Below are 23,129 nucleotides of genomic sequence, written 5' to 3' on the forward strand. Positions count from 1 at the left end.
TTTTACATCAATATTCTTTAATAATATGAATTCTTACAAAGCATACAATTCAGTTTACAGAACTGATTGTAAAATATTCTTCTTCAAATACCTTAAGTTCTCTAATTGTATTTCACTGTTTTAATTCATTTTTCATGTGCTCAATTCTATCTTCATGGCCACTAATAAGTGTTGTATTTGGCTCCAATTTGTTTAACTGGCTAAGAAGCTGAAATTTAGTTCTTGAAATTTTTTCAGCGATACATTGTTCTTTTATTTTATGTCTGAACACTTGTGTTTCATGGTCTTCTCCCATCTGTTTAAGTCTGTGTAAAATATCACTAACACCATTGATCGGATCATTACCAGTGTCACTATCTGTTAATCTATCCTGCTTACTGATAGATTTCAATTGATGAGATGTAAAGGTTTTAAGTGACGGGTGTGATTTTACACAATCCATGCAATATACTTCTTCACATTCGTTACATTTCATTATTCCTAGTGTTGATTTTCCATTCAGCTGGCAGCGATCACAGTTTCTGTTAGTAGCCATGGTGTCCTTCAAGTTAAAGGATAATTTATCAGCAAAGACAGAGAATTTTTTTTTCAAATTTGCGTAAAGTTGCAGAATACTCTGTGAATATTAATGTATGATGTTTACTGGTTCTTAAACTAAATTGTAAAGAAACGGGTTTTAAATCATTTAATATTGTATTGTAATAATCTATCCATATAATTTTAATCTGATATGGAATTTGTTTTATTTGAGAATACTATTAATACACAGCAATATCAAAATGTAGTACAAAATTATACCTGATTATTTGAACGATATAATCACACACTAATAGTTATGGTTCACATAAGGTGCTCACGAGACCTTTGTACCCAATTCAAGGCACTATTTTTTTATATTCTTATATCTCAAATGTAAACTTTCTTACCATATTTCATTTGTGTGTCAAATATTATTCCAATAATCGACCATTGTGTTTATACTCAACATAAAAGAATAACACAAAACAAAACAATAATTGTTCCTTTAAAATTATGTGTTTATCTTACCGTAAATGAATTGACAAAGATATTTTCTTTATAAAGTTGGCCATAGATATTGTTAAAAAAAATAATCAAAGATACCAGGCTTACAATTTTGTACGCCAGACGTGCGTTTGGTCTACATAAGACTCATCAGTGTAAAACATGACCACATGGACCACATGGACAACAACTTTTGTAGTTTTATTATGTTATTTCCCTCTTTATACAACATGACGGATGCCACATGAGGAGCATGATTTTCTTACCCTTCCAGAGCACCTGATATCACTTTCGGTCTTTAATGGGGTTCGTGTTACTCAGTCTTTAGTTTTCAATTTTAAGTTGAGTGTACCATAGTTTGTCTTTTCGTCGTTTTTCGTTTTTTTTGCCATGACATTGTTTTCGACTTAAAATGTTGAATGTCCCTTTGTTATCTTTCGCCTCTCTTATGCTTTTTTTGTCTAAATGCTAAAAGTTTCTTATTTGCTTACGTCCTTACCTTTTACGTGCATTTTTAACACTTGTCAACATAATATCAATACATATGACTGTTTTATTGTAGTTCTTCAGTTCTATAGGACATGGCTGATCATATACCTAAATCTTACAAAGAAGTGAAGTCGTTTATTCATTCCATTGTATTTGCAACTAAATGGATTTATCAACTGTTATGAATAGTAGAAATGTTATTTTCATAACGAAATAGAAATGTAGCATTTCAAACTGATAATTATTTTAACATGGAAAATTGTCCTGTTATGTTTCCTATCAGTGTTAAAAATAATAAGACTCCGACACATCGTATCAGCCACCTAGTTCATGGGGCTGACCGTAAAAACTATGTAGTGTCGATTTCAGTCATTCTTCCTCGTTACTCTGTTGAGCATTTTTTTGTGTGTCAGAAACACACCCCTGTAAATGAATTCCGTATAGTGTCAACAAACACGAGAGTAACTCATTAACTGAGATATGTAAGCGCCATACGATGGAGCAGCGGGTATGTTACCGTTTAGAAGTGGGAAGTTAGAAAGTTGAAATTACCATTTTGTTTTACATTCCAGTTTGAAGTCGTCAAACTGTGTCAATATGGAGGAAAAGGTCAAGATATAAAGCAAATTTTGTACTTTCGGTCGTATCCTTAATCTTTAATCCTTAAGATTAGTTTACTGGGATATAGGAGATGTAAGCACTCATTGTAAAATTATTAATGTGTTGGTAACTGCGAGTATTCTCAGATCTGTAAGTTGTGTCTTTTGTGTTTTTGTTAGCTGTTTTTGTGCTTTGTATAGATCTGATGAGTTTAGCTCTTTTCAACTGATTTTTATAGTGTGTTATTATTGTGCTGTAACCCCACTGTCCCAGGTAAGGGAAGGGTTGTCTCGCCCGCAAACATGATTAACCCCGCCTCATTCTGTATGTCCCTATCCTAAATCAGGAGCCAGCAATTCAGTGGTTGTCGTTTTGTTATTGTAGATCATATTTGTTTTTCATTTATTGTTTTGTACATAAATCAGGCCGCTACGGTTTTCTAGTTTGAATTGCTTTACATTTGTCATTTCGTAGTTCTTTTATAGCTTGCTATTCGGTATGGGTTTTGCTCATTATTAAAGGCTTTACGTATAGTTGCTAACCTTCTACGTCATTTTGGTCTCTGATGGAGAATTGTGTCATTGTTAATCAGGCCACATATTCTTATCTGTGATTTGAGTGATAGGAAATCATCAATATATCTGAAAGCGAAATTAAAAACTTTGCAAAATGTTATTTTAATTGTTTTATTTCAGAAGGTTTTGTATGAATTCTGCTTTATATGAGTACAAAAATAAGTCAGTCAATAGCTATGAATTAAAACCCACTATAATACCGGTTCAAGTAGTAATGTTGACCTTTGTTAGAACTTTTTATTGTTACATAAAGGAGGGAATGAACGTCAGACTTCAAACAGGGCTTTTCGGTATTTTGTGGCTCTTTCTTGTGGGCATTGGAATTGAATGTTCTTGTCCCAAACGTTATTATGCAGCAGAATCAATGAAAGTTTTTGAAATTTCATCAGCAGTAGAATCAAATGTTGTCTAAATTATAAACGGATGTTTTTTAGTACGTTTTCCATTTGTATCGATATCAATGTTACTTTGAGAATTGCAATTTTTTTGAATGACTTTTGTTTATTTTCTCGACAAAGTTTCCTTGGCATGTTTGCTCTATTTGTATTTCGAGTCTGTTACAGCTTTTTATCGTTATGTTGAGGATGGAACGAATGTCACAATACAAACTATTAAAAAGGGCTTGTTTTCGATATTTTGTGGCTCTTTGTTGGAGCATTGAAATTAACTGTTTTTCGATATCAATATAACTTTCAAAAATTGCAATTCATTTTCGAAATGCCGCTTGTTTATTATCTCGACATAGTTTCTTTGGCTTTTTTGCTCATTTTGCATTTTCGACCTTTCATATAGTTTAATACCGTTGCATATATGAGGGAATGAACATTAGGAGGCAAATTTTATAATCTATGATTTAAAGTCAATACGAGTTTGTAAAATAAACTAAATTGCTTTTGTTTCGGTGTGTCAACTTCGCTTACAAAACGCTTTTGAATCTTCAATAAATAATAAACATATCGTTCCCCTTGTTAAAATCAGGTAGCATTGTTTGCTTTATCCATAAAAAAGCATTTTGTTTCGAAATGTTTCTTTTTTTCGTTAAGTTTAATAAGCCAGAAACCGTTTCATCATCAGATATTAAAATTTAATCGTTATAATCGGCTGTGCGAGCATCAAAATTGCAAGTTTATTTTTTTGTGCTGTTACACCACTGTCCCACATTAGGGGATGGTTGTGCGCCCGAAAACATGTTTTACCCGACATATTCTGTATGTGCATGTCCAAAGTCAGGAGCCTGTTATTCAGTGGTTGTTGTTCGTTGCTGTATATCATATTTGTTTATTGTTTATTGTTTTTTTCATAAATCAAAAACGTGTTAGATACAAGTTGATCATTGAAAAAAGTTGTACTATCACTGAAATTCAATATGTTGCCATAATTTTTTTTATAATGCTAATTGCCAGTGGTTGAATGGTACTACTTTGGAAATAAAATTTACAAGGAAATGAAAGCGTAAGATTTTTATTGTAATAAGGACTTTTTAAAGTTGTAAAATTTCCTTAGACTAAATTATGATAAAATGATGATTTTTTATACATTCTAGCTATTCATTTTTGATGTCATTTCTTCTTGGGTGCTGCCTTGCAGTGATCTATGTCGTATAAATAACTGCATCTTTCTTTTTTATCATTCATGTAGTTGTAGAATGCCTTATGCTTTCATCTTTATATAGGAGTCGGGTTCCTTTATACAGGAAGCTTTTTGGTAAACGTGATACATGGAGAAAATGGTAATGAATAAATCAGGAACTATGATATCTATTACAATTCTTAAACCTACTTTTTGTTTCCTGAATTTGTATTTTCCTGGACACAAAGATAATCACATGTAGCTATGTCTGATATTATCGTCTGTTTTGCTTTGAAATAAACTAAGAAACTGGCAATCCCTGCCCTCAGGTTTCGAATTAATTCATACATTTTTGTATTATTCAAAATTATCAGTCAATATGTGTTCTACAAGGATCACCAGTCAATCACCTTTCCTCTGATACCTTAATTACTAAAAAATATTCTACATAGTTTTATATTTACACCTATGCGTAGGAACTATTTTGTTTTAAAATAGGTACCTCTTTCCCGTATGTTCTTTTTTGACCGGGCCCGATTTGGTGGTGTTACATCTAACAAAGACTATCTAAATTATTTTTGCAAAGAATTCCGCTCAAGCCGGTGCTAGGGGGCGTCTTAAACTTGCTGTAATTTGAGAGTGTTTTTGCTCCGTCTTGAAGGCCTCACTGTGACTTTGAGATAAAGAATAGCAACAAAAGCGCTGTTCCTTTGCTTTTCGTGTGTGATTTTTTTTTTTTGCTTTGCATGTACTGCTTTTGTGTCATGGATGGATACCCCATATCCTTTGTTTTTCTATTATTTTTTTTTAATTGTTTGCCTATTTCTGATATTCGAAAAGTATTCTGGCATGTGGTATTATGTAACATTTCAAAGGGTCAGAATGCAATTACAAAGTAAATGCATGATTTCAGTAAACATTGACAATTGGGAAAGATATCGAATAAGGTGATTTCAGAATAATGTAAAACATAACATTCTAGAAGGCATCACCTATATAAATATATATGTAAATAGTCGTTTCGTACCGTTTGGTCCCTGTTTGGCAGTTGTTCCAACGAAATTTATACTATATATCTTTATTGTATAAAATTAATTATAGTGATATTGAACAATTAGGATATACCTAGTTATGACCACCAGCAGCATCATGGTGTGAACATAGTAACATACTCTTATGTTATATAGACAATAACTGTTTAGTGTCTTTAAATTTCAGCTGTATTTGTACGAGGCTAAGAAACAGGTGTAATGCGAGCTTCAGCTTTCAACATTGAAAAAAGCACAAAAAAGATTGGTAAATTGTATGAAATTTAAAAAATTTAAGTAAACTTTCAAATGTGGACAGAGCGTTTTTGCTTTTTTTGAGCCCTTTGGTCTGATTTTTTCAGAGAGTCGTTACCACAAAGCAAACAAAACGTGTTATCGTTGTCTTTAATAAGTACAATTTATAGACTGAGACCAAAAAATGTTAAAATATATATGATTGTATCACAATTTTAGCCCTGGACAGAGAAAGTGGACATTTTTTTGAAAAAAACGCCCAGATAAGAAAAACGCACATTTTTTCGTTGATATGCAACCAATTCATATAATTTGTACTGATCATTCCGCAATTCTATTTGTGACGACAATGATATCAACAAAAAAACATAAAACATAACAATGATCCTGTGGTGTCATTTATGTTCCAAAATTTGTCATTTTAAATTCATTTTGATTCTATTTAATTTCAACAGTCATAAATTTGAACACTACCATTTGTGTTAAAAATATATAACTTTGTAAAAGTTTTGTTAAAGATAATTGTTTTTGGATTATTTATACCATCTCCTCCTTTCAAAATTTGTTTGTGATATTCTCCTTTCGAGCCTACTTCTATAATTGAGTTTGTTTGTGTATCTGCTATCAATAAATTACCGTATTTGTCGGACGTTATGCCACATAAGCTTTGAAAGTCTTTTAAACTGTACTTCATTGACAACTTTTCTGTTTTAAGGAAACGATATATTACTCTGCCTACTTTAAATACACAGCATAATCTGTCAGTGTTATCGAAATGTAAGTGATATACAGTAAATGAGTCAACGTTCAGTTGTGTTATAAGGTCCAGGTTCATGTTGCACAAGTAAACTTTTCCATGGCCACCAAACGCAATCCGGTCCTTTGTTACTGCAATGCCGCGTAGTTCACAAGGAAACTTCTCCTTAACTGATACTTTCTTTTCTAGTGCCAAGTTCTCAATTTTGACATACTGGATCGACCTCTCTCGTGTCAAAATTGCGATGGCTTCATCTGTGTCCGGTATTATAGCTATACTCCATGGGTTGCTTTGAATTTTTTGGATTTTAATAATTATTCCGTCTTCATCAATTACACCTAATGCAGATTCATTGAAAAAACATACGAGTAGCTTGTTTTTTGGGATAATAACAGCACTAGTAATAATTGAACCAATAGGGTTAAACTCTTTCGTGAGTTTAAACGTAGATGATTTTCTTGGTACAATTGGGGCTTGCATCTTGGTAGAAATATGATGAACAATAGTGCATGGTTTTCTATTTTCCTTGATCAAACCAAATTTTGTGGATGGAAGAATATCCATAGTCGGTGAAAATGTGATACCAACGGATCTTGTTGATAATAGTAGATGTTGCAGCCTGTCTTGTAATTCTTTTATTTTCGTTTTTAACGAATGAATCATCACGAACTTCTGGTTGTTGGAACCGAATTTTGTTGTTGATTCCAAATTTTGTTTCAAGCGGTCAATCATTTCTTTCATTTCTTTAATCTCTTCGTGAGTTGAATTTATTTCAAAGAAATGTTTTGTTTTCATATCCTCAATTTCAGTAATTATGTTTTCCTCCATTTCATCAATTCTTTTGAGAATACGATCTTTCAAATTAGTGACTTCTGAAGTTGCGATTGATGCAGAGTCGTCTACCTCACTTGATGCCGATTTCCTATCCTTTTCAAATATCCTGAGTGTGTCTGCTATTCCATCAAGTTCACATTTTGTGTCAACTAAAATGGCTGATTTGTCTACATTTCTAGAAGCGTCTTCTAATGGAAGTACTGAATCGCAGTTTCTGTGTTTGTTGGTCATGCAAGATCGACAACACAACGTGTCATGTTGAGTGCAAAACAAATCAAGAACTTTCTCGGTATGTATTTGGCAATATTGCTTTGAAGTGAAGACAGATTGGGGTAAAACGTCAACATTCACTAAATGATGCGACGTGAATGCTTTGAAAGATTGGTGAGCTTTAACACAGAGCTGACACATTGCTTCTTCGCATTCTGTGCACACTTTCACTGCTTTTGAACTCAGTTCGTTTCGTAAACAGGGGTCACAATGTACAGAGGTAGCCATTTAGAACTGAAATTTACAAAATAAGCAATTGAAAATCTGCATTCAACAATTGTTGCTGTGTAACATATTTGTTTTTCGTTCATTATTTTTTACATAAATTAGGCCGTTATTTTTCTCATTTAAATTGTTTTACATTTGTCATTTCGGGGCCTTTTATAGCTGACTATGTGGTATGGGCTTTGCTCATTGTTGAAGGCCGTACGGTGACCTATAATTGTTAATTCTGTGTCATTTGGTCTCTTGTAGAGAGTTGTCTCATTGCCAATCATACCACATCTTCTTTTTATATTCAACAAACCCTTTTCATATTGTCCATTGTACATGTATGAGGATGTGTCAATTTGAAGTTATCTTTTGACCTCTAAGAAATATCTGAATCAACTTATTGCATTCAATAATACTCTTGGTCATGATGTTTTTATTCGTGCCAATGAAAGTGTCTTTTGTATATTGTCATTTGGGGGGTTGTTCCCAACCTGTTAAATTTACACTATTGTTCTTAATATCCCTTTTCGTATTTCGGAATTCTCATTTGATTGTATGTGTTCGTCGTTGAATTGTTACTTAAAAAAATAATACCCGAGTAATAAATACTTTGCTAAACATTTAGTGTATTACAACACCATGCCCAAGTATTTCACTGTTCCTTAAACAAGAACAGATCAGATAGTAAACAGGAAGCCGGAAGTGAGTTAATATATAGCTCACCTTAACCTTATTTAAGTTACTTGTGTGGGAATTTTTAAATTTCATCTGAAACTGAAAAAATTTTAACATCCCCATTATCAAATTCTAAATTCTCGTATTGGTTTATTTGTTTGCCCTGTTCATCAATAAAGCATCATTATGAATTGGGTAGATTATGAAAATTATCGTTTTGTTACAAATGTATACATTACTATGATAAATGAGATTTTGTATTTATGTATGATGTATAACTGTAACTGTTGTATTTTGCACTCATTTGTTACAAATGTTCCCTATGAACACTCCTTCTTATCAGGATTTTGTGAGGTAACGGAAGCCAGCCTGCCAATTATCAAATTGATTTTTATATTCAAGATTAAGCAGAACTGTAATATTTTTCTTAACGTATTAAATAATATGTGAACGCCATACGATGGAGCAGTGTGCATGTTTACTGCTGAGAAATGGGAGGCAAGAAAGTTAAAATCATTACTTTTGTTATAGATTCTAGTTTGAAGTCGTCCATCTGTGTCAATATCGAGGAAAAGATCAAGATATGAAGCAGAATTTCTTCGTTCGGTCGTATCCTTTATCGCAATTTCACTTGGAAATATTAGTTTTTTTATCGTTACGTTACAGCTCTTCCATAAAAGCATGCAATGTAAACATTTGATCAACTTGCTTGCTATGTTTGTTTGGATGTTTGTAAACAAAAGGTAGGTAGTCTGTTTCCGTCTGTTTACTATATACTGGAATTTGATTGGACAATAAACATTAACTTCATTGCATGTCAATTTTTATTGTCTTATCAAATCCCAGTATATACAAAACAGACTGAAACTCCGCCTACCTATTGTTTGCAAACATCCAAGCAAACATAGCAAGCAAGTTGATCAAAGGTTTGCTTTGCATGCTTTTGTAGAAGAGCTGTAAGACGGGATTGAACCTCAGAATACATACTTTATAACAGTGCTTGTTTTCGGGTATTTTGTGACTCTTTGTTTGAAACATAGAAATTAAATGTCTTCGTCCCGAACGGTTTTTGCAGCAGAATCAATGACAATATTGCAAATGTCATTAGCAGTAGAATGAATCAAATTTTGGGTAAACTATGCTATAGTTATTTTCATAGCGTGTTTCGATATCAATATAACTTTGAAAATTGTATTTTTTTTCAAAACTTTTTTTTTATTTTCTTTACAAAGTTTCCATTGCATGATTGCTCTATTTGTATTATCAAAAACATTTTACAATTGTTTATCGTTACATTAAGGGGGTATCGAACGTCTGAATTCAAACTATCAAACAGGGCTTGTTTTTGGTATTCAATTTGGTTGCTCTTTGTTAGGTGCATTGAAATCAATTGTTTTGGTCGATTTTGCAACAGAATCAATAAAAATATTTGAAATTTTATGATCAGTAGAATCATTGATATTCTGAGTATATTCTAATCAGACGTTTTTAAGCACGTTGTCATTTGTTTCAGTATTAATATAATCTTTAAAAAATGCATTTTTTTTCCAAGATACCGTTTGTTTATTTTGTCGACATAGTTTCCTTCGCTTGTTTGCATAATCTGTTTTTTTCGACTTTTCATAGAGCTTTTTTTGTTGTTGCTTGAATTAGGGAATGAATGTCAGAATACACATTTTAAAAGATTTCGTAAAAATTAAAGAAACTAGATCGCGTATGCAATAATCAAAAACACATGTTACTTCCGGAGCACCTGAGATCACCCCCATGCAGTTTTTGGTGGGGTTCGTGTTGCTCAGTCTTTAGTTTTCTATGTTGTGTTTTGTGTACTATGTGTGTCTGTTGTTCTTTTTCTTTTTTTAGCCATGGCGTTGTCAGTTTTTTTCGACTTATGAGTTTGAATGTCTCTTTGGTATCTTTCGCCTCTCATTTAATTTCGTTTACAAAACGCTTTTGAATCCTCTATAAATGATAAACAGATTGTTCTCCTTGTAAAAATCAAATAACTGACTACCATAGTATTTTTATACTTCTTTTATAAGTTTACAAATACCCAAGTCAGAACCAGTTAAATCATCAGATATAAAAATGTAATCGTTATCCTCGGCTGTACGGGCATGAAAATATCAAGTATATATAAAAATAGAAGATGTGGTATAATTGCCAATAAGACAACTCTCCACCTAAGAATTTTATACTGACTCTAGCATAAAGGCGACTTACCTAAGGGAGCAACCATCTAACTTCAAGGGGGTTATGTCAACAATTTTTTTTTTCAAAATTTAACACTATAAGATATGTGGAAAATCTGGATGTAGAATATTTTTTTTTGTCATCTGCTTGACCACAATATTTTTTTCATCAAATTGGGGATCAGAATATTTTTTTTTAGGAAAAAACCATAACCCCCCTTGAAGGTAAATGGTCGTTCTCTGAGATTCAAATTTATCAGGCGTCGTACTCGTGTTACTGTTGTTCCAATCGAATAATGTGTCAGGTTCCATGATACAGGGAACATTTTGGTAAACAAGATACATGGAGTAAATGGTAATGATTTACTTATGATACCTACTTTAATTTAGCTATGCACGAATGTGTTGTCTTATTCGATTTAGATAAACTATTTAAAAAAATCCTGTTCTGATAGTTGACCAATTTTCTGGAATGTGCTATCATATAACATTTTAAAGGACTAGAATGCAGTTACAAAGAACAGTCATTACTTCTCAGAACATTGACTATAGAGTAAACTTAGGAAACAATATCTAATAAACTGTCGCTTGCCTAGGTCTATGTGCATCTTCAACAATGGAAACTCTCCAACACTGAAGACTAGAATAGAATTCATGACAAAAATCTCTTTTTTGATGATCTTGTATTGCTGATAATTTTTCCTGTTTGCAGTTTTTCTCTATCTTCTTTAGTTTTTGCACAAAACACAAAAAAGGATAAAAATTGTCATTTAAGGGCAATCATCCTATAAAGAATCTACTAAAAATTTTGACAAAATTTGACTTATTTGTAGATCTAGCATGCTTGTCTGGCTATCTATCTATAATAGTTTTCAAAATAAGAGGCAGAAAACTAAAAATGTACTGACAATTTCAAACCGTACACTTATCTGTAAATCTTGTCTTTTTGCTAATTTAAGTTTCTATCTATAATAGTTTTTTCAGATATTTGGCAAAAACACAAATACTTGGTAAAAATTATCATTAGAGCTAATTTCCTAATGTTTGTAGAGTAAGACTTTGGTTTGCTTACTTGCTTTGTTTGTATAAATGTTTGCTCAAGCATTGTAATTAAGATTGACATCTACAAACAATATAAATAGGCGTATTTAAACCTGTATACATTACATTTTGATTCCTAACCTCCAGGATAACATCAAATTTAAGTATAATGTATACAGGTTTAACTCCGCCTATTTATATTGTTTGCAGATGTCAATCTTAGTTACATTAATGCTTGAGCAAACGTTTATAGAAACAAAGGAAGCAATCCAACCAAGCATTAGGAAATTAGCTCTAAAGGGTAGCAACTCCAATAAGGGGTTGTAAGATGAATTCAACCATGTTTACTTATTTATAGATCTTGTCGTGCTGATTTTTGCTTATTTAAGTTTCTATATATCTATGATAGTTTTTCAGATATTAGGCAAAACGCAAAAAAAAAACAAAAATCGTCATTAAAGGGCAATAATTCCAATAAGGAGTCGTCCGATGATTTCGACTATATCAATTTATTTGTAGATCTTGTCTTGTTGGTCTCTTTTTGTTTGAAAAGTTTTTCTCTGTCTACTATATTCTTGAAGATAATTGGCAAAAATGAATAATTGTTAAAATTGTGCATTAACTTCTATCAGAAGTCCTCTGACAGTTCTGATGTAAACACAATACGTAGATATCACCATTCTTCACACTATTAATCCTGTCGTCAGATTTGCTCTATTTATAGCAGTTTTCAAGATAAAAGACAAAACTTGCATTTTACCCCTATGTTCTATTTTAACCATGTCGGCCATGTTGGTTAGCAGTCGGAGTCATTGGACACATTTTAAACTAGATACCCTAATGACGACGGTGGCCAAGTTTGGTTTAATTTGGCCCACAAGTCTAATGATGACGGTGGCCAAGTTTGGTTAAATTTGGCCCACAAGTTTCAGAGATTTTTGTAAAATTTAACAAAACGGCTGACGACGACGACGATGAACGCCAGAGGCCAAGTGATGAGAAAATCTAACCAAATTCGAAATCCAAACTTATTTGAGTATGATACTGAAAATCTTAAGTCGCTCGTTTCTTCCTCTTTATACCTTCACCATAACTTTAAATGGGGAATATAATTGTGTGCTTTCATTCTAAAACATCAAATTATTCCCAAAGGAACCAACTGTGCGCCTCTCCCTGTCAACCTTTGCTTTAAACACAGAACAACATGACGGGTATTTCGAAGGGAAAAAACTAAAGCTTAACAAAATTGGTATGATATTCAATTCTAAGGTAGAACTGGGACCAAAAGATAATATATTTATCCTATCTTAGTATGAATGCAAATGATCTGTCCATATAGTTACCAAAAGTAACAAACTCAAATTTTTTGTGGGACTGTTGAAAATAAATGACGACATTTTACTTGTTTTTCAAATACAGAGTAAGATTTAAATATTTCATTTTAATGGGATAATTTAGTTTTTTGAAAGAAATAAAATTATTGTCTTTATTATGAACAAACATTTACTTGATTGCTAAATTGGTGTTTAACGCCACTTTCAGCACTATTGACTATTTCGTGGTAGCCAGTCTTTATTGGTGAAGAATGGCCGAATGACAGAGAGAACCACCTATCTTTGGCAGGAAACGGGCAATCTTAGTCAATTGAAATTGGAGTCCATGGTATCATTTATCTAAATCGATCCGGCCCCAAGTCGATCCGGCCCAAAGTCGATCCGTCCCAATTCGACCCAGCCCACGTCGATCCGGCCCTATGTCGATCCGGCCCCATAATAAAATAATGAATAATTTATATTAACTTCGGAGGATTGTGTGACATATTTGAATCAGGATAAATGTTTTTTTTTTTCCTTCTAACGTCATGGTGGCTAAAAGCGCTTTCAATTCATTTGATAATAATAAAAAATTAAAAGAACAACCCATCCTGCCTCCTCTTTTATAGGAGGGATTCGGCAAATCAAACAACATTTCTTAATTTGAGAAGTTTTTATAACTTTAAACAAAAACAAAGTTTGTATACATCAGTTTGGGGATCGGCTTATACAGTCTTGTATGTAACGATTTGTTATTTTATTACATCAGTTGAAAGACTTGTCACAGTCAATTGAAAAAATGCGAATTACTGCTGATTAATGTTGATGGTACTAAATTCTGTTATATATGTTTTATTATAATTATGCATACTCAATAGTCTTGAAAACTTGTAATAAAAACATATTCAACAAAATTGTTTTATACTTCATCATCATCCGTATTCATTTCACTGTGTCTAAACTACCCCGGCAAAAAATGTTTGGACTCGATGGTATCTAATATCCGGCACGGTGACGGAACATCAATAGATAGAGAAAAGGTAGTTTTCTGTTTATTTATTTGTTATTGTTATGATATCGGAGAATATTTATACATATACAACTATTTTCTATTGTGAGATGTAATATTTTCTACAACCGTTCTAGATTAACGGAAAAATAAGTAAAAATGCACGTCAAAATGACGAATTGAGTGAACCTTGCCTCGAATTTGTTTAATTTCTCCTTAAATTGTTCACATGGTACGGAAAGAAAGGTACGGAAAGAAAGATATTGACATGAAGATTGCAAAACTAGTCACTTTGAGCACCTCAATACTTGTATTTCTGCGTATGAATCGAAAGAAATGGGTCATGTCAAAATGGAAGCACCCGGTTTTGTCAATGTGTACAACCTGGTTTTGTCCTAGATTTCACAAGGCAGAACCCGGTTTTGTCTAAGAAAAAAAAGGCATAATCGCATAACATAATTGAATTTCAGCAATTAGGAGGAAAAAAAGGAGTTTGGTGGCTGGTAAGAAAACGATTTCTTACAGAGGACAACTTATTATTTATTGAATCTGTAAACACTTGAATTCCTACTTTATTGGAACAAAAATAATTATAATTTTGCTTTGCATTTAAAAAAAAATACTCTAACTGCGAAATAGATAGAAATGAAGGTTAAACCGCAAATTGAGGTTTAAGCTCTCTATACGTTTTTTTTTTATATGAATTATGTAAATTTTAGTGTTTAAACTTAAAATTAGAGTTTATGGTCTTAAAAATTGAAGAACGCACATTTGATATGTGATTTTCTTGCACAACAGGATGGTTATCTTTATAAGTACCCCAATCTACCTAGGGGTGTAATATTTCCTATGATCGTTTTAAATAAATCTTCTTAAGGCTAAATGTTCAATATATGGCATGATAATCAGACACATGTATATATGCTTGCAGAATCGCCATAGAAAATGAATGTTTATGGTGAGAAAAGGATTACAATAATCATGCATTAAAAATCAAATCCATCTATCCCTAATTGTAACTATAATACTAAGTATAAATTAGTATAATAGTCTCAGGCCATCGAGAAAATGCAATAATGATTATGTTATTAATAGTTGTATAAATAAACGGTTCTGTTATCTCTCCATTGTGGTATGATTTTCGTACATTGACGTTGGTCAGTATATTATTGACAATATATAGGGACGGATTCAGGTTTTTCAAAGTGGGCGTAATTCAAACAGCTTACATACCGCAGAGCGTAGCAAAGCGAACAATGTTTTGGACGAATTAAGCTAAAAAAAATCGTAAAAAAAAAAGATTTAATATATTTTGGGCCATCAAAGGTGGGGATGGGGGCATGTGACCTATACGCCGCCTGGATTCGCCACTGATGTTATATAACTAAATCGTATACCAACTTAAAATTTTATAAGAAATAAGAAAGCAGGGAAACCCGCGAAATTGGATGTATGTGAGTAGGATTATCATGTTTATTCTAAAAATTCACATTGATATTTTGGAATTGTCGGAATGCGAACCAAGGGATGTAAGTTCGTGGCGGCTTGAACTATTTGTATGAAGCTTCATATGTCAGAAGTTAGAAGGCCTGACTGCAACATACCTCGCACACAGATCTTTTATGTAACGATGTTTCTATCTGTCATATGTCCATTGCCCTTGACCTCATTTTCATGGTTCAGCGAATTCCTAACAAAATGAATAGCTGATAATGGTTGATATCTATATGATCAAGGTTAACATTTCGTGTTCAAGTCCGTATCTCTAATACCATAAGTAATAGGTCAACTATATTTGCTCGTATGGCGCATATGACTATTTAAGTGACCTTGAACTTATTTTCTTGATTAATTGGTAAATGTTCAGTTCTTTTTTTTGTTGGTTTTAATGATTGTAATGTGTTCATGTCCGTCTGGCAGGTTTCATCAGACCTTGACTTTTTTATGGTTCCATGAACACTGTTAATTTTATGATATACTTTTATTAAATTATTTATCTTACACTACAGACCTTCAAAATAAATTCGATAACGATCATTCCAGCAGTCGCGACATGTCAGTGCGTACAATCACCCTTGTATACTAGTAAATAATACGTAGTATTTATTTTTTGTTAAAAAACAAAAAAAAAACGCAATTGAAGTTGTTTTGTCATGTCTGATTAGTTTATCTCGTTCGTGAAAGCCTTAATTATGAATTGTTAGACTTTTTTTTTTAATTCAAGAACGGTGCAATCTTGTTCGGAATTCTTGGTTGGTTTTAGCTCACCTGGCCCCAAGGGAAAAGTGAGCTTTTTTCATCACTTGGCCCCCGTCGTCCGTCGTATTCCGTAATTTTTTTACATAATCTTCTCCTCTGAAATTACTGGGCTACAATACATTTAACAAACCTTATCCACAATCTTATGTCGGGTTTAAAAGGTCTAACGAACTTCACGGTGGGTAAGGTTGTCCTGCGAGAGAACGTTCTGTGCTGGTGATTCGGTCCTGACTGGTGCTGTTGGGTCCTGATTCTGTGCTTATGGGTTTGTTTACATTGTACCAGAACGGCAATAAAACAACCGTTCTGTTGCTTAATTTTTCTCTGATACTTCCTAAGTACCATGCGAGGAATATTACAAAGATTTTTTATTGAAAAAGTCGTGCAAATTCGCCAAAAGAAATTGTCCTGACGATGTGCTGGTGATTAGAAAAACGGTCCTGGTTCTGTGCACCTATGTCCTGGTTCTGTGCCTTTATATTTTAGTTAAAAGTGGCAAATATTCAAGATCATTGATGCAGAAAATTTGTATTATTGATAGAAATTATACCTAGCATATATTTGGTGGATATTTCATACTAGTATGAGCCAAGTTGAGGCTGTTTTTTTTTTTATTTGATTTTTGAGAGGGGGTGCAAGATCTTTCTGTTGAGGTGTTTTGGCATTTTTAAACTTTTGTTAACTGTTGAAGATATATGTGATGTTAACTGTCATTGACTTATTAGCTGTTGTCTGTTTTCTTAAAATTGACATTGTTGTGAACTGTTATTATGAAAAAAAATACCCCTGTTTACTGTTTTTTTTTTGATTTTTTAGTTTACTGTTTTCTCATTTAAGATGATTTAAAATGCTGTTATCGGTTATCAATATTTTAAATTTACAGTAATCTGATTTGAGCAAAATAAAAAAAATATTGACCTGTTAATTGAACCCCTCTTGTCCCCTTTTGAGATAAGAAAATATGCATACGATTTGCGGGATTACGATCCTTTTGCATGACCATCAAAATACGGTGTAAAATATCCAATACCTATATAAAAAAGATTATCTGGTATGTTTGCCAATGGGCAAATTTCCATCAGAAACCAAATGAGCTAGGTGCTAACATCTATACGTCACCGTACGACCTTCAACAATGACCCGAAAAATCAAAATGTAAAAGGTTTTGCATAAAAATGGAGAGCATAAATATAGAATAAAGGACTTTTTTCTAATAAAATTGAGAATGGAAATGGGGAATGTGTCAGAGATAACAACCCGACCAAAGAGCAGAAAACAGCCGACGGACGCCAATGGGTCTTCAACACAGCCAGAAAATCCCGCACCCGGAGGCGGGCTTCAGCTGGTCCCTAAATAAAATGTGTACCACTTCAATGAAAATGGACGTCACACTAAACTCCATTGCATATAAATGAACTAAAATTACAAAAACATACAAGACTAACAAAGGCAAGAGGCTCCTGACTTAGGACAGGCGCAAGAATGCGGCGGGGTTAAACATGCTTGTGAGATCTCAACCCTCCCCCTATACCTCTAGCTAATGTAAAATAAACAAACACACAGCAATACGCACAGTAAAACTCAGTTTAAAAGAAGTCCGAGTCCGTATCAGAATGGGTAACTAAAGAAACTAAGCAAAATGACAATGATACATAAATTAACAAGGGACTACAAACAGTTACTCCCATGCCAGCTCCAGACCTCAATTAAACTGAATGAAAGATTATGTCTTCATCATATGAAAATCAAGCACAACCTAAGTTGATCACGGCAAACTATCAGGTGAGTCTGAACATTTCTTAGATGAGTTTAAATAATACATTCATCGTAGCCTAAGCATCCTGGATATTGTTTCTCTGACAAATTTGTACGATACTGTAGATACTTTTCTTTTTATTCAACCAAATGAATCTCAGCCTTGTTTCTGCGCGTAAGAATCATGTGTCCTCAGCAGCTAAAATCATATTTCTTTGTAACAATTTAGTGTTTGCTAAAAGGATGACAATAATATTGCGGGTTTTTTTTAAGTAAGGAAGAGGGGGTCACGGTGAAAGTTATAAAGCTTGGAATAGTTTTGAAATTCTAAAATTGTTGATAAAAAAAGGGCAGAATAGAATTTGTCAGAAAATGAAGACTAAATAACCTTGATAACACACACAAAAATAAGATTTTTTTTTTAAGTTATGCATTTTAAAGATCCAAAAGTAAAGTCTGTTGTCAAGGATTTTTGATAAAGAATTAAGGGGGAGTAAGTGAACGATGTGTCCTAATTTTCTATTTTTAAATATATTTCCTGAATAAAAATTTTTAGACCCCCCTCCCCCCCCCCCCCCCCCCCCCAAAGAAAAAAAAATACTGTTGCCGGGGACAGAGATGCAAATTAATGCTTTTTAAGATCAATATTTTATCTTTTCGTGCATGTTTTTTTTCAGTTGAATTTATGCTTATGCATCTTAAAAACCCAGAAGTATTGCACCTACCGAAATCGGATGTTTTGTTAAATATCTCGTAGCTTCATACTACCAATTGAGTATAAACAAGTATATAAGATGCAAAAAATCTTAAATTATACACCTACATTTAACTTTTAAAAGCCATAAAAACAGTTTTTCTAAATATACAAACTTTACAAAACTTGGTTTAATTTCAACTGGTTATCAACCCGTTTCGCTCTAAGCTCACTTGTATCAAGGGGCCGGGTGAGCTATTAACTTGGCAAATGTTACCAAATGAATTTTCCTGGGTGAATCTAGGAAAAACAATATTCATCAAAAAACATGACCACTGTTTGTTAAAATATATTCGAGTTTTTAGTTTATATCGCAAAAGTTCAAGCAGTTAGCATGGTTAGAGCAAAACTTACCGAGTAAAAATATTCAACAGGCCAATATCTATCTACCTTGCACTTTTCAGAAAATTCAGATCAGATGCCGAAACTTGGTCCAGCAACATTTATCAGCAATACAAGATTTTGACCCACACAGTTTCCATTCAATACAAATATTCTTGTTGCAATGAATCATTTTAAATGCAAAAATACCAGTTGCAGCCTTTAGTTTGTTTATTTATATATGTGCATAGATTATCGGGTTTTCTACACATTGATATCGTAACATATCAACCGCCAGCCACAATGTGAACCTTTTTAGCGAGTGAGTGCAGCGAACGAGAGAAAATGCTTCACATTGTGTCGAGCGGAAGATATTTTACGATATCTATACGAAGAAAACCCGATTATCTGTTTATCGTTCTATAACTGGTCTTTTTCCCCTCCTTAAGACAGTTTTACGCTTGACGAAAGCAAGCGTGAAAACGTCTCCTCTCACACTGTGACGTCGCTGATAACTTCTCCTCAGACATTGTGACGTCGCTGATAATGCCTGCTCTCGTCTCAAAGCCGTGATACGAGAATTACGGAGCGACTGAGAATGGTGATAAAGGCGAAGGGAAGGACGATAAATATGAATATATGAAGGGAAACAGGGTCACCAGGGTGTGAAATCCATGTCATCTGAAATAAATACTATGCATAGATCTAGAAATCGACAGATAATGATGACATTTAAAAAAAATACTCTCTTGTATTCGAAGTTTTTGCAGTTTTGTTTTGTCTGAACAAATTGACACACAAAATGAATATAGTATTGTGGAATTTTTTAACTTAAAATGTTTGATACATTGGTAACACCGGTTACTATGATAATAATCCTGTCACGTATGAATTGGGTAAAAAGATGGAAATGTGAAAGTTTACGGGCGGTAGGTGCAACAGGATACCGACAGCTCACATGGTTCGTCAGGGTGGGAGCTAAAAAGTGGATCAAAGTCCATGAAAATTTGATTTAAAACCTTTATTCATTCCAACATATTATTGAGATTTTGTTGAGGATTTTCCCATTTACGGCAACAAGAAAACTTTCAGAATTTAATGCAAAGAAGGTTTGAAGTCTTTCGCCAAAAATACTATCAATTTCTTCTTATCCTATGTTAACCTCCATGCAATCTCCATCCCTTTATGATCAAAAAATTGTACTGTAAAATACTTCTTAGTATCTTCCACGTGCCTTTATAATGTCTGATGTATACATATTTATGACAATGACTGTTGTGAGCACAAGATTCACTGCACAGTTTTAAAGTTTTGCTAAAACAAAAATTAAAATGTAAACTAAGTTTTGCGAAATTTGTTTGATGTGTACCGATTGAGATTTTAATCTAAGAGAACATGGTTTATCTATTAGTTGAACTAGCTTTCAGTAGATGCGAGTACTCGTGGTTCAATAATTTGTGTCTTTATGTTATTGTTTTTTGTGATTAGTGTTGTGTTGTTACACCACTGTACCAATGAAGGAGAAAAGGAGGAGGGATTAGGTGGGGTGTTGAGCGCAAACAAACATGTTAAGCCCTGTCACGAGTGCCCAAAACCAGTGGTTATCGATACTTGCTATCTGTCATGTTTGTTTTTTGTTCAAAGTTGTATTCTAAATCAGGCCGAAGGTCTTCATTTTTTAATCGTTTACCGTGATTTTTATAGCTAGTATTCGTTATGGTTTTTGCTCGTTGTTGAGGGTCATACTTGATTTGCAATTGTTCATTTCTTGTTTCATTCTAGAAAGTTTTTATCAGTCATGTATGAAAAGCAAGTCTAGGTCGGTTTTTTTTTATCCAGTCGAAATGTATTGGAGACAGTGTATATATTAAGGTAGAAATTAGAGGCACCAGTAGTAAGATCATCTAACCTCGTATATTTAACTGAAATAAACCAGTCAAACGTTTATTGTCGTTATAATATACATGTCGCTTAACCTTAAGCAACTTTAAAACTGTTTTAGTTAGCATATTATGTAGAGACTCATCAATTTAAGGGCATTTAATATCTTAAATAAAACTATTCTAATTAGATATATTTTCATCTGATATTGGACGGAAGATGTTGCCCTTTTATGTAATATAAGTTACGATTATTTGAAAACGCTTATTAAACAGCCAAATGGATGCACAAAAGTAAAAATAGGAGTCACAAATCCGATTGAACACAATTATCTGCCCAATTTTATTGATTCTGAAACGTTTGTTTCAAATATAACCAACTGTTTACCCAAAATCACCAGCACCGTATCAGGACCCACCAGCACAATGACAGGACCCACCAACACAGAATCAGGACATGTCTAAACTGAAAAATGCACAATTTTAATAAATTGCACAGGTTTTTCACAAAATAATTTTGTCGTGTGAATTTGGGTATAGAAAGCGGACTCCAGGAGCTTTTTGTTTTATTTTTTCAGTTCTAGATTTTCTAAAAAATGAGCACTTTTGTGTTACGCTTACTGAAACAGTTTAGAGGGTCTCATTTGTAATTGTTTGCCTATGAACCCATAAGAAACAAAATTAAAACATCTCAACTGTTTCCTTCCATTTATTATGCGAGAAAACGTCAAAATTCGTCATTTTCGTCTTTGTTTACATATTTTTAATGATCACCAGCACCAGTCAGGACCGAATCACCAGCACAGAACGTTCTCTCGCAGGACAACCTTACCCACCGTGAACTTATGTTTAATTGTTTTTCATCATCATTGGGGTATCTAGTTTAAAAGGATTTTGATGACCCCGCTTGTCAACAAAGATGGCCGACATGGCTTAAAATAGAACATAGGGGGATGCAAGTTTTGTATATTATTTGAAAACAGCTATAGATAGAGAAAATTTAACAGGGGCAGATATGTTCATAATGTTGAGCTGTATCTTTTGTCCATACACATCAAAACTCTCACACGAATTCTTATAGAAGTAAATGTCCTTGAATGACAAATTTCTCTTGTTTTTCCATTTTTGTCTATCATCTTGAAATATATAAAAGCCATAGCAAAAATGATCAGCAAGACAATATATACGAATAAGTCGACTTGGTCGATATCCTTGTAACAATTAGTGACGTTTAATTACGATTTTTACCATTTCTTTGCGTTTTTTCCAATTATCTTACAAACATCTTCTCCTCTTTAACAATTTAATCAAACTTGGCCACACGCTTTATTGACGTATCTGGTTTGAAAACCCACATGATCAGCCATTTGTATATTAATTTTTTGTTTCAGGGTACCAGTGTTAACGTTGCTTTTCATAAAATAAACAAAACCGGGTTCTATACATAGACAAAACCGGGTCATTGTGTAGTAAACAACATTGACAAAACCGGGTGCTTCCATTTTGACATGACCCATTTCTTTCGTTCCATACGCAGAATTACAAGTATTGAGGTGCTCAAAGTGACTTGTTTTGCAATCTCCATGTCAATATCTTTCTTTCCGTACCTTTCTTTTCGTACCATGTGAACAATTTAAGGAGAAATTAAACAAATTCGAGGCAAGGTTCACTCAATTCGTCATTTTGACGTGCATTTTTACTTATTTCTCCCTTAATCTAGAACGGTTGTAGAAAATATTACATCTCACAATAGAGAATAGTTATAAATGTATAAATATTCTTCGATATCATAACAATAACAAATAAATAAACAGAAAACTACCTTTTCTCTGTCTATTGATGTTCCGTCACCGTGCCGGATATTAGATACCATCGAGTCCAAACATTTTTTGCCGGGGTAGTTTAGACACAGTGCATTTAAGGTGATCAATTGATTTGAATTCAAATATTTTATATAAAAATAATATTATATTTCTATATGAAATCTTAATATAGATTAAAAAAAATATTCAAATAAATGTCTCATCTTATGGAAATTTAATATTCAAATATTCGTCAAAGGCCAACTTTTTTACCGTCGACCTTTAATATCATTATAAAATTCGTGAACATTTATGAATGTCACTGACTGAATTCATATATGTCTTTATTTTTATTCCTCATAAATATTTTTATATTGGGGACGCATCGACTTTAAATATGGGGCCAGATCGACTTGGGCCGGATCAACATGGGACGGATCGTCTGTGGGCCGGATCGATATGAAAGCGGAGTTCAACACACTTGCTGCTTGCAGGGTTCAATCTCACAACCTCCG

General features: G+C 33.2%; 1 protein-coding gene and 1 long non-coding RNA gene across 3 annotated transcripts; both read right to left on the reverse strand.

The window, feature by feature from the left end:
- LOC127735170 (uncharacterized) lies at positions 1 to 986 on the reverse strand. The gene is made up of 2 exons (XR_007998165.1): positions 927 to 986; positions 1 to 541 (listed from the first exon to the last, which is right to left on the reverse strand). It is a non-coding gene; the product is annotated as an uncharacterized LOC127735170 (long non-coding RNA).
- A 4,332-nt stretch (positions 987 to 5,318) lies between these two features.
- LOC127735158 (uncharacterized) lies at positions 5,319 to 8,303 on the reverse strand. 2 transcript variants are annotated; one of them, XM_052245259.1, is made up of 2 exons: positions 8,223 to 8,303; positions 5,319 to 7,634 (listed from the first exon to the last, which is right to left on the reverse strand). In XM_052245259.1, exon 2 carries the CDS (start codon positions 7,626 to 7,628, stop codon positions 5,988 to 5,990), a length of 1,641 nt encoding a protein of 546 aa, XP_052101219.1. In that variant the 5' UTR covers positions 7,629 to 7,634; positions 8,223 to 8,303; the 3' UTR covers positions 5,319 to 5,987. The 2 variants fall into 2 exon arrangements, with proteins under 2 accessions (XP_052101219.1, XP_052101220.1); XM_052245260.1 differs by having other exon boundaries at positions 8,208 to 8,303.
- Between the last annotated feature and the right edge of the window lie 14,826 nt (positions 8,304 to 23,129).

The sequence above is a fragment of the Mytilus californianus genome, unplaced genomic scaffold (genome assembly GCF_021869535.1).
Source record: "Mytilus californianus isolate M0D057914Y unplaced genomic scaffold, xbMytCali1.0.p SCAF_3, whole genome shotgun sequence".
Classification (NCBI taxonomy): domain Eukaryota; kingdom Metazoa; phylum Mollusca; class Bivalvia; order Mytilida; family Mytilidae; genus Mytilus; species Mytilus californianus.

Excerpts from the sequence above, each read along its gene's own strand:
- LOC127735158 (XM_052245259.1), bottom strand. The coding sequence starts at position 7,628 with ATGGCTACCTCTGTACATTGTGACCCCTGTTTACGAAACGAACTGAGT.